The sequence below is a fragment of the Aricia agestis genome, chromosome Z (genome assembly GCF_905147365.1).
Source record: "Aricia agestis chromosome Z, ilAriAges1.1, whole genome shotgun sequence".
NCBI lineage: Eukaryota > Metazoa > Arthropoda > Insecta > Lepidoptera > Lycaenidae > Aricia > Aricia agestis.
In genome coordinates this window covers 38,231,799-38,245,198 of record NC_056428.1, presented here as the reverse complement: position 1 = coordinate 38,245,198, position 13,400 = coordinate 38,231,799, and the positions used below count along the sequence as shown (strand labels likewise).

Sequence of the window (13,400 nt, the reverse complement as noted above, 5' to 3'; positions counted from 1 at the left end):
ATACTCGTAATATGCCACCTGACAGATCACGACCAGGACCACCATTAACCCGACTAAATGACATGGGACTGCCATCCGCCTATGAATCAACTTCGATGGTACCTACATGTGATTATGTGAAGTGTCAGTGTTACTTGTTCACAGCTGGGCTTCTTCGAGGTGTGGCTGACGAGGGCGACCAGGGTGTCCACTCCCACGACCATCGTGTTCGAAGACGGCACAGCCATCACCAAGAGCCATCTGGAGATTATTTACGACGTGAGTAGGACAACACGTAAAGACTTTTGTTTCTCATGAGCATTTCTTGGCCTAAAAAAGGTAACACTTTCAGAGTTTAAGAGCATAGGTACTCTATCAGTATCTTTTACAAAATAAGGGGGCAAACGAGCAAACGGGTCACCTGATGGAAAGCAACTACAATCGCCCATGAACACTCGCAACATGAGAAGAGCTGCAGGTGCGTTCCTGGGCTTTTAAGAGGGAATACGCCACGAATACGCTCTCTTCTTGAAGGTTTGCAGGTCGTATTAGTCTGGAAATACCGCTGGTAACAGTACATTTCAGAGTTTTACAGTGCGGCAGAAAGTTACGCGAAAAACGCACGGTGGAAGACCACTGCCACTCATCAAGGTGATGAGGATGGTATATTGTGTTGTTGTGTGTTCAGTAGCACAGAATCGTTACGTGTACTAAGAGTTAAGACCCACTTTAATTTCAGACTCAATTCGCGAACGCAATGCTGGCGTACGTCCAAAAGGTCATACAGATGCAGATCACTGATGAGGAGCTGGCTCTGTTCTACGCCTCGCTCTTCTTCAACCCCCACCGCAGTGGACTCAACGATATGGCGAGAATCAACACGCTGGATCACGCTATCAGAGATGCCTTTCAGATGGTTGTAAGTATTCTTTGCCTAAGGCTTCTTACAGACGAACGGCACTAATTATTGTCGACGGTACGCTTCGACGACAGTCTCTGGATTTTTTTTATTGATTTTTTTTGACACTGGTCAGCGGCAGTCGACGGCAGCCGTCGACAAGTGCCATTCGTCTGTAATGCGCTTTAAATAGCAACTACCACGGTATAATATTATACTGTAACTACAACTTAGCAGCAGTATTATTTATTCAACCTCTATACAGTGCCCAACTGTGCCAGCAAATGAACAAAACAAATAACTAAAATATATATTTTTATTTTTTATGCAATTTTAGATCTGTAGTCGAATATTAAAGGTGCCTACAGCGTTTTCTGAAGTCCAAGGGTCCCCGCAGACTTACATTTTCAAGTTGGCCGACTATCGTACAAACCACAGAAATAGATCAAGATAGAAGCGCCATGTGACGACCTACTGTGACGTCACAAGAGCGAATTTCGAATCGATTCCGCGTGTAGGTACGGGTATTACCATCACTAAAGCGCTCTTGTGACGTCACAGTAGGTATGAAAAAAGTGACACGCTCGTGTTCATACAAATTGGAGCGATATGGCGCTTCTATCTTGATCTATTTCTGTGGTTTGTACGATAGCCGGCCAACTTAAAATTGTATATCTGCGGGGACCCTAAGGGTCGATTCAGACCGCAACGCGACGAGATTTGACAGATTTCAATTACGTGAGACGTCTTGCGAATCTGTCAAATCCATATACATTTAGAAATTCATCTACGCGTCGCGTTGCGGTCTGAATCAACCCTAAATAATTTTCCGTTTTCATCATCAGCCTCCTTATCGCGACCTCCTTAAATTCAAATTTTTTAATTAAATATTGCCTCTGAAGTGTATACATTTCGATTCTTCGAAGAAATAAATCAAATCCAATCAAAAATATTTATTGTAGAAAAGACGCCAAAGAACGCAAAAACTATTTATTTTTAAGATAATCGACAGCGGCAACCCTGACGTACCCGCTCGTTTGGAAGCCTTCTCGTCTGCCGCACAGGAGGTTCGCGTGCTCGGCGCTCGACACAACGACCTGCTCTCGTGGTGCCGTGTCAACTGGCAGCGTCTGGTGTTGCCAGCTCTCTTCTCGGAGATATTCGACATACCGAAAGCCGAGGAAGAAGATACCGCCGAGGCGGAGAAAGCGTCGGCCGCCGTCTCGCAGTTGACATAGATCTCTATGTACACGACTCGAATATTTTGGTTGCGTTTTAACATTTAGGATTGTCGACTTATTTGCGTTTTCAAATTTATTTGCTATGTCTTATCTGTAATTCAAGTTTGCAATAGTTTTATTCGTATTTCAATATCTAGTTTACCGCATGATTATTTGTGTATTGTTGTGCTAAATGTATAATTAAAGCATTAATAATAATACTTTTACTGAAATATGATCCTAGTTGACTCTTGACCTACATGTCAAGTCACCTTATGACTGTAGTCCGAAAGTATGAATATTCAGTAGGTACCTAGGTATAAATGTTGTAGAATCCCTTGCTTTGTGAGACAATTTCCTACATGCTTCTAGGCGATTTCGTGATCCATAGACCATTTTAATTTAAATAACGTAGCTTAATAAACATTGTACTCGATCTCTTTGTGTCTATTTAAATATTTAACGTAACTTTGATTACTGGCTAGACAAATAAAGACATTATTGTATAGTCTCTTAAAACTATAATATATTATATTATTATATAAATTATAACATGCTAAGTAAGGCTTCAAAAAATTACTGTCTTTTCAACTCTAAAGAGCAGTATTTTTCACTGTTTTTATTTACCGGTTACAGGGTATAACTAATTTAATATTATATTAATTTAATCCTTTAAATTGTATTATAAAAGCGTTACTAAAATCTAACATAATATACTGTCTTAATAGTGTCAACTATCTATTTCTTATACATAATATAAATATGTAAATCATGTTTGTAATAAAGGAGCAATCATTGAATTAGATAGGTCAGCGTTTGAATAAAGTCCCAACCTTCTACCAAAATGACGTCTTTCGTATAGCTCCTGAACGGATGGATTTATTTTAATGAAGTGTTTTTGTTTGGAAGATGACTTGATCGAGAAATTCCCTGTGAAATTCATCATCATCTCTCTTTTGTCTTAAAATTTTTATTAGATAAGTACTAAAATGAAACAACTCTAACCATAAATAAAGAGCTTATATTTTAACGAAGAATAGCTAAAACGCATAACTGTTTGTAGCAAAATGATATCCAAAATATTTGAGTCGTCTACAGTAAAATACTAAGTTTTTTTTTTTAATAAGGCCAGATTATGATCCTTGACAAAGTTAATATTATTAAGTAATATTCGAAAAAATATACAATCTTATCCCAAATAGTTACTGAGCAAATTTGAAAAATATACTTCGTTCACTAAAAAATAAATTGATAAAGTTCAGTCTACATGCAATGGCGTAACAAGCATTCAAGGGTTTGAATCCCTATTTAAACTTTTTAAGCAGCCGTAGCCCAAGTTATTTTTTTTTTACACGTTTTGGAGCCTCTTTAATTCTGACGGTTAATACAATGACGGCTTTTCTACTACTGATATCGAGTTGTATATTTTATCGAATGTTTTTGAAATCATGATCCATTTCCTTTAAATTTAAACCTATTGCTTTGATGGCCTTCTTACTGTGATACTCTTAGCTATCATTTCGTACATTAGGTGATGCCAGATATCTATAAAGATAACTCTCTAATTATTTTACGCGAACACCCAAACGCTTGTTAATTTAAGAAGCTCCTAAGCCACATGCTGTGCGACTTGTCGAGTTGACGAATTCGAACCTTACATGATACATCGCGCAAGTTTCCGCGGACGAATTAAAGACCGCTATCCTGTACCTACTCGGCGAAACATGGCGGTAGCGGTCATTGACTCCCTGTCAAAAAACTTGTCATTTTCTATATAAACCGCGATTGACAATGGACTAGGAACATCTGACACTTCATTGCCAATCGCGGTTTATATAGAAAATGACAAGTTTTTGACAGGGAGTCAATGACCGCTACCGCCATGTTTCACCGAGTACAGTTAGGTAGATAGATAATAGTTACGAATAATAAAAACTATTATTCGTAGCCCGTAGGGTAATAATAACAAAATTTACCTTGTCGGTGACCGCCGACCGGATGATAATAAGACTTGGACATAATTATTATGATTTGAGAGCATCTTAAATTCAGGAGCATTTGGTAACTCATCTGTATGAGTTGTGCAGATTTAAATTCTATTAGGATGTGTCCTTTTGGAGTTGCGTTATCTAAGGTACTTTCTTGAAAGCGTTGCTATTGGTTTGTAACTTTGCCACTCCAATTCAAAAGATATTGTCCTACTAGCTTTCAAAAATAACACAATAATAATATATTCTGTAAATGTATTGATTTAACACTTTTGACGCCGTTCTCAATCTGGTAGAACTAAAATGTCTAATAAGACTTTTAGATTACGATTATGTGCATTTTGTATAGTAGATAATATAGTACATAATATATACGAATTATAATGCAGTCATATCGCTGAACTATTACGACTATTATATCCCAAATTTGTTAAATGTTTGATCTTAAAAGTGTCTATCGTGTCTACTACTGAGATATTTTCTAATGATACGATAATTATATACACAATAAAGAATATTACGTAAAGATCGGGGCAGAGGGCACCACTAGCACTTACAGTAAATAATCCGACCAGACATGTTGCACAAATAACTACCACACCGGTTTCGGTCGGCCGGTTTCATTGAAACCAGGCCAGTTACGCAGGAGTAATTTTATAGTGCCCAAGTGTGTGCACAGTACACAAGAGCACTCTCTATTCCTTTCACTCTCATAACCCAGTGGGACGGAAGACCGACACGACTGGCGAGAATTCAGGCGCAGGACCGACTTTTGCCCATGCGACGCATGATTCATCTTACTTTTCAGATAATCAGGTGATCAGCCTGCATTGACCTAACCAAACTTGGAAATAATGTCTCCAGCGCGGGAATCGAACAACCTCACTCAAGAGATACGCGTGTCTCTTGAGTGAGGTCGTGGGTCACTGGACCACGGAGGTTTTGCTCGAGTTTTTTTTCAACATTTTGTTTACTGTCTATGCTGGTGCCTCTAGCATGAAAGCATATTGAAACACGATACACATAACACAGTAGTAGACTAGGTAGCTTCATTAATTCTGATTTAGTTAATTGATGTAACCACAAATATAATAAATTTTTGTAGAATAATTTTAAAAATATATTACTTATAGATATCAAATTCACGTATACGTAGGTAGTCATATGTCTACCCTATCTCGATTGGTGATAGAAATTTTGTAAAAAAATATTTTTTAATTAAGCTAACCTAACTTAACCTGAAACTATAGTCAAAATAAAATTAGGTGTCCCCAGCGGCCATTGACCTTATTAGTCTAGGAGATGTATGAAAAATGCTCGCACTGTTTTTAGTTATCAGAAAAAAACTTTTATAAAGAAACAGACTATCAACAATCCATCGGAAAACCTCTTGGTATTTCTTAGGTTGGGTTGCACCAGAGGCGTGGTTATAGTTAAAGTTAAATATGGCGTTCAAACACCCCATATTCTCATACGACATCTGTCAATTTTTCCGGTTATAGTTAAGGTTAAAGTCAAAGTTAGTTGGTGCAACCCAGTCTTAGAATGATAATCTCAACTTTATATAGTTCGAAGTGATATATATACTTCGAATACTGAGTTCTGACGCCCGCCCGCAACTCCATTGCGGCAAAATTCGTTTATCGCACGGGAACCGTACATGTTTCCGGGATAAAAAAAATCATATATCCAATCCCGGGACTCAAAGTACCAATACCAAATTTCAGCAAAATCGGTTCAGCGGTTTGGGCGTAAAGAGGTAACAGACAGACAGACACACTCTCGCATTTATAATATTAGTATTTAGTATGGATGTAGAAGAAAAGAAGGCCAATTATTTTAACAGCCCTTTATGTATATCGTGCCCTAAGGAGACTTAGGATTTAGAGCATGTATATCGGAACAGTTACTGTATAACTGATCTGATTTGAATAATGTGATGTCAATTAGAACAGTAACCATGCCGCGGGTAAAAAGGGAATATTTTTGTTATGATTTCGTATTTTTATCTGACTTAAAAAAGGAGATAGCCAGGCTGGTAAAATGGAGTAAATGTTTCCCTAAATTTCAATCGATGGACAAAGCTTTCACAATAATTATAATATATTCGGCTGTAAATGTCTGTCGGTGCGTCTGTCTGTCCGTCTGCCTACCTGTCTGTTTGTCTTCAGACCCCAAGAACCACTATAGCTAGACTTTTAACATTTTCACAGATTGTGTAAGTATTACTCATTACTGTAATCGCCGAACTAACAACCTTTCGTGCGCGAGTCCGACTCACACTTAGACAATTTTATGATTAAGTTATCCGGCTTTTTATCCCCCGATAACAGAAAAGTGTAATAATTTAGAAGTTTCAAGCATACAATATGTAATACAGATTTCTATCACCAAACGAGACTGCAATGATATTATTAAGAGTATAATCATACTTATCGTAATTCATATTAATCATTATTTGTATTATATGTAAGAAAATATATATACGATACCCCTCTTACTTATAAAGATTTTGACGCAGCTTATTTCTTGTCTTTGTCGGTCATGTGACTTTTCCAATGCGCCAGACAGAGACAAGCTGCAGACAACAGACTAGATATGTACCTATAGTACGCTACTTAAAAATGTTTATTAGTAAGAGTAATGAAACGTATTAATATGTAATGTATAACATAGGCATGTATAAGCCTACCCCTTCGTACTGAAGCTTTCGTTGTGCTTTTTAATTGTTTTGTTTGAAAAAGTTCCTATTGGGTTAAATTTTATAAAATTATATGAAAATTAGTCTTAATATCTACGGTACAGAATGGCTGTGCCCTATTAAATTGTTTTCTTTTCTGTTATGAATTAGGTTTTGTAAGTTGTTTAGAAGTTAAGAATTTATTTTTGCCTTTATTAGACTTAGTTTATTATGATGGTGATTTAACGCCAGGATATTATGAAACTAACAGTAAAACGCGGTCACAACGTTGCATGCTTGCTACTAATATTTTTATTACCTATAAATTGAAATAGATATTTCTGATTGCCTCTTAACGTCAGAGCTCAAGTACGGTCGCCCCCCCTGGCGTTTCTACTTTGCGATAGAAGTTAAACATCACTATTTGCGTGTGCGAGTGAATGAAAAAGTAGCTATTGGTCATTGAAAGAATTTCTATGAGCACCCCGGCTGAACTATACAAAAATAAAATAATAAATAAATATTGAAGTAAATAATATAAAAGTCAATTTTACTGAATGAAATAGCTACAATAATGAGGCTAATAGTCTGAATTTCATTTCTCAACTTGTCGTATACATGTATGTATGTATTATTTGTCTTACATCCAGAGACATTTAATGATTACTATTTACTTTACTTTAATTGAGAGTTTATCAGAAAATGTATAGAGTTAATGTTACAATCTTCATTAAAGTTAAGTAAGCATTAAGTATTTTGGTGCTGCCGTCAGCCGTTACGTAAGGTGCATTTACTGTGAGGCACAATCTCATGTCACAAATACATTAAGTTACAATCCGAATTGCAACTGTTAGGTTCTAGAAATACCTACTAATTTAGGTTGAGCTGACCTAAATTGTAAATCTGGAGTCGCTTACTACACTGATCTCGTAGACAGCGCTAGGAACTTCCATGCCTTCAAGCGTTTTTGTCACAACTATTATTGGCGACAGTCAAACATAATAAACACCAATATTAACTTAGCTTCAGCTTAGGAGTCACAATTATTATTAGCCTTATTTCCGTGGTGATCCCTCTCAAGTTCTCTGACTTTCGGTCATTGCAACTTTAAGCTGTCTCCCGCTTTGTATGGGGAGGGAAATTGGAATTCTTCCTACTCCTCCTATTTTCTTCTGATTAATTTCGTTGCCGTCCCAAGACAGTTTTAGCATGTCTCTCGGGCTCCCTGAGATCATATCAAAGGGTTTTCGTGGTCGGATACCGCTGTCGATCCTGGCGACACAGGAGATACAGTGGAGAACCTACTAATGCCTAGGTTACACGGTGCGAACTGACATGCGAGCTGACCTAGTCAGTTACTGAAGTGCAGCTACTTACACCTTGTGACCGCATTATACGAGTTACTTTCATGTGCTTGTTCAGTCAAAGGGCTAGCACCTAGCTGTTTAATTGAACGGCTATTTAAACCAGTTGGCTGCAACAAATATACAACTTGAGTAGGCTATAATATTATCATTGGGACATTTCCCATCTAATGCGACGTCAACAACTGTCAACAGCGTGCATTGTGTGACCAAGGGAGGCGAGTCGAGCTGCTCTCGTGCGAGTACACAGGCGCAGTAGCTGCCTATAGTTAGTCCAGCTACTCGCACTGTGTGTGTAACCTATTCTATACCGCAGTGTTCTTACATAAAACCTACGCGAACGCTACATCAAATAGATAAATATTTTTTCTTAGTCTATATCGTCCCACGGCTGTGCCAAGTCTGCTAGGGTCAAAAAGCTCATTATTGTTCAATTAATACATGCAAATAATTCTCATTATTATCTTATTATATATATTTTTTTTTTATGAAATAACGAGCAAACGGGTCACCTGATGGAAAGCAACTTCCGTCGCCCATGGACACTCGCAGCATCAGAAGAGCTGCTGGCCGGCCTTTTAAGAGGGAATAGGGTAATAGGGGAGGGTAGGGAAGGGAAGGGAAGGGAATAGTTGAGGGTAGGGAAGGGAATAGGGGTTAGGGGATTGGGCCTCCGGTAAACTCACTCACTCGGCGAAACACAGCGCAAGCGCTGTTTCACGCCGGCTTTCAATCTGTTTAATAATCTTAATTTATAAAAAATTTAATATATGTTTAAGTAGATCAAAACGATTTGTAACAGTTCATCTAGAAATATCAACGTTATTATTTTTCCTTATTATTTTTACGTTATGGGATATTGCAATTTAATGTCTTTAATTATTCGTTTTACGTATACAAAATGTATAATTATAGTATGTTACATAATTCACAATTGAAGTTTATTTTAACTTTGCTTTTACTTAGTGCATTTAAAAAATTGAGTGTAAAACAAAAATTTAAATTACGTTAGAAATAAGTTTGTCCAATTTTGCTCAAATTGTTCAAATTGGTTTTTACTATTCTAATTGTATATAATCTGTTTTGCTTTACATATTAATTATTATAGCTCTATAATACTTATTATACCCATTTGCTATATACAAGAAAATCCAGTGTTGTAGAGATTCGTTTTTTCTAATAAAAACTTTTTTTCTTTCCAAAATCGTATGTGTTTGTGTTTGTCTGTCAAGCGACTTCTCCGACGCATCGGACAGGGAAAGACAGACAATATAAGTAACTGTATTACGCAGTGTGGATTTCTTCAGTAAAGCGGTACATATTAAAACGCAGGATTTAATGTTATTTTATAATAAGCCTACTTACTACAAAACATAAAATATACTTGTATGGGCCAGCACCCCAGTGTCAATTTTCCACATGATATACAAAACTAAAAAAAGTTAACTCTTTCAGCGCTGCCACTTTTCATGAAACACATATCCAGTATTATCGCTTAGTTTTGTTACACTCTGTATATTATTAAAATTCTATTTAAAATACTTTGTTGATCAATACATGGTTGTCTAATACACTTATTGCATTTAGTAAGCATTACAAAAAGCCTACCTGTTACAATGGAAATAGATAAATTTTAAACTTAAGAGTTAATTGTGAAAATAGTATCATCTTTTTTCGAGTTGCACAAGAGTAAAATAAGATTTATAATTTCCCCTTTTTTGTAGTTCTAATTATTTCCTTAATAATAATATACTATTGACACAACATTATTCAAATTTTTAAAAACCAGATTAACGTTATTACCTACTTATATTACCTATATTCATAGCAACGTTGAAATAATTAAGTTACATTAAACTATACATGTTGTACTAGAATATTATGAAAATTGGATTTTTATCACTTCTGTTAAAATGTGTAGATGAATCTCTTGCACGCTGAACAATCGTTAGTGAATAAGTCACTAACGATTGTTCAGCGTTTACGATTAAAATTAGGTCATAGAAATACATTATACAATCGACAGTGTGTAAAGGCTTTATAATTTGAACACTAGTTAATTAGTATAATTCAGGGTTCCCAGGCCTCAAAAATTGCATTTACTTTTTAATAAGTCTTAACAAACGAATCTCTGGAGAACCGCGGAACCCAAGTGAAAAATACTTTTTAGCTTCTTTATGTTTTGTTAAAATTTATAGTTTTGATTTATGCTGAGATCTTATAAGTTATTTGCTATATTCGAGTAATAAATATGAATGATAAATGTTGTTTTTACTATTGTTATTATACCTTCCCTAACGTTTCAGAAACTCACTTATTTTACAGGCTTAAAAGACTAAGAATACTCCTAAAACTTACTCTAAGGGCTTCAAAGCAAACAAAATTAATGTCGTATCGATTTAATGCTTATTTATATTGCCATTCTTAAAATCATATGGAAGAAACAATATTAAACAAAACATTTCAAAAACTTACACTTTAAGAAAATTAAATAATTCATCCTTTCTATCAACAATAACAAAGCGAACAGCCAATTTTAAATAAACCAAGCTAAGACGCAACGTCCTCACGTTACTGATGTAACAAAACTGCGATCTACTTGCCACTTTACAATTGATCGAAAATAAGTATAAACATTAGTATACTAATCATTAACTTCGACTATGAGTCCATTTGAAGGGTCCACTGCAATAATGATGAAAGTCCAAAATAATTGAAATCTTAACGAGTAATGCCATTCGGTCACTTAAAATAATATCTCTAAAATGTACTTATGAAATTAGGAATGTCGATTTCAGTTCCGTGTTAAAAGTGTTTTTAATATTTCGGCTACAGGGCTAAAACGCTCAACGTCACAGGCGTTTACTTCAAAATAATATTTAATCCCAAGTTTTGTTATACCGCTCTAAATTTAAAAACCCTGCAATTATCTCAAAAGTAACAACGTAGGACATTCATCTTTATTGCAGTGGAGCCTTCATTTGTTACCAGATGATTTACAATTTCACGCAGATCTACTGCTTAAAACAATATTGTCATAGCACACTTTGCTCGGCAGCAAAACTAGAGTTACATCATAAATAACAGAGTACATTATCGACAAGTAAATCGCAGCTTAAAATATAATAAGTGCAATTAACAGCATAGCGTCGATTCTTAAATTAGACGTGGAAAAAAATACTTTAGTTTTTTTTTATATTTTACATAATATGTATCTCTTACGTCACTAAATTTACAACTACAGATGGTACCTTGAAATTATTTCACAAGCAAATAAATACGCGTACGGCGTTCGTAGAAGCGTGAGTACTGGTTGCCAGGTAACCACAGTTAACCTAGCCGGGGATAAAAACCTCGCCAAAAAAAACTGGATTGAAATGTCACTAACGTCAAATTATCAACGTCCAACCTTCTGCGCTGCATTAGTGCTTAATGTTGCAATAAAAACGCAGAGTTTATTTACAGGCCAGACTTTAAGGCCGCGACAAAGGCCTGCGACGATTGCGCCAGTGTAAACACAGCTTAACACACTAGGAGCTCGCAACGCAACAAGCTACGTTGGAGGCTACAAACAATAATATGCTTTAAATACAATTACACAAAAACGCAACAAAAATATTTTTACTCGAACAGTAAAAACAACATAATATAGCCGTCTATGTGTACACATTCGTCTATACTACTGTTAACCGTCTACCGTCGCCTCAATGCTTAATATTAATATTATATTAAAAACGTATTCACATATTCGTAGGTCAAATTATTATTTTCAAAGACTAACTAAATAATTTAACTAAATTAAAATTAGTGCTAAAAGTTAATGTACAAACTCTAATAACATGTGAATCGATGACGCAAAAGGGGCCCACAATTCCGAATCGGAGTTTTATAGATGCCAAAAAAATTGAAATCCCTCGCTAGATACGCCACTGATTGCGTTCCGTCTTGCAGTGGTTTTGTAGAATAAAATAGCTCTAACTGCACACATATTTTAGTGGTCATGTCTGGTCATTATTTTGAGCTGTTTTGTGCAGATAGAGCATTACGTAGTACGGTAGAGTTAAAATATGCTGAAATACATAATAACAACATATTTACTGTAAGTTAGGCAGGGAAGGACACTTCAAGAAAAGTATATATCTAAGACACTTGTTTGAAAACGTCACACAAATATGTATGGGGATTTTAAAAGCGATGTAGAATTCTCAATATTTAGTTGTAATAAGTATATTGTATAGTTATGTATAGTGTGTACTGTGTATAATAAGACACCTTACACCAGTCATAACTTGGACATTTTTAAAAGAAATATATTAGGATATTTATGACATCTTTCAATATTTAAAAAATCATTAGTTTCCAACTTAGATACTTATACGATCATAGACTTATGATACGATCATGCCATCCCATTCCCATAGAAAAAATTTACATAACTTTTGTAGCAGTGTTTATAATGCGATGGTATAAAATAAATCCCTAACTTTGTACTTAAGCTACCGGCAAGATATACCGCTAAGGTGTCTGTTTATTTTAATAGTTGAGTGTCAATTTGATTAGTGAAGATTGTAATTTCATAACCAAGTATTATGTGAAATATTTAAAGATTTACAGTATACACGGCTAATAAACGGTGACAAAATATTGGTGAGTTATGAAATTGAACAAAATATAATCTTGTAATCTTGTAAAAGTATGTCCAATTTGTTTGTCGTCCAATTCCCAAAGTTTGTGGACAAATTTGTTCTGCCATAGATTTTGCGTACCCCAAAAACATGACAAACTTTACAAAGTTATAGGTTATAACGCAGTTTATGCACACACCAGCAAAGAAACTACGCCATACGAGCTGTTGTGGTGTTTGACAAAACTATCCTCACAAACTTGGCAATTTAAACATTGTAATATAATTTTATTATTGTTTTTATAAGTGTTTTTAATACTGTTACTAAATTTACTTTATTTGTTATTAATACAAGGGATATTGTCATTACTACACTTTAAATAGCAACTTTTTCATATTTTGTATATTATGTGGTTTGTCAGGGTAAAGTTTTAAATTATCATCTCTTATATTATCTATATGGTTTACCATTATCTATGAAACTGACATTGACAGTTAAACAAGATGGCAACTGTTGTGAAACATTTTTGGGCTACTATTATAGCTATCTCGATCTAGTCAGAAATGTTGACATAATAGTATGTAGTTTTTGGAAAAAGTAAGTTTTATTCTTTAATTCTTTAAATATATATTTTGATAGTAACACA

At 35.2% G+C, this 13,400-nt stretch overlaps 1 protein-coding gene across 1 annotated transcript in view; it reads left to right on the top strand.

The window, feature by feature from the left end:
* The window catches only part of LOC121739305 (ecdysone-induced protein 78C-like), an 86,155-nt gene extending 83,801 nt beyond the window's left edge, over positions 1 to 2,354 (top strand). The window contains exons 7-9 of the mRNA XM_042131684.1: positions 145 to 258; positions 719 to 898; positions 1,879 to 2,354. Of these exons, the coding sequence (XP_041987618.1) occupies positions 145 to 258; positions 719 to 898; positions 1,879 to 2,115 (531 nt within the window). The 3' untranslated portion in view covers positions 2,116 to 2,354. The remainder of the gene's footprint in view (positions 1 to 144; positions 259 to 718; positions 899 to 1,878) is intronic.
* The last annotated feature ends 11,046 nt before the right edge of the window (positions 2,355 to 13,400 follow it).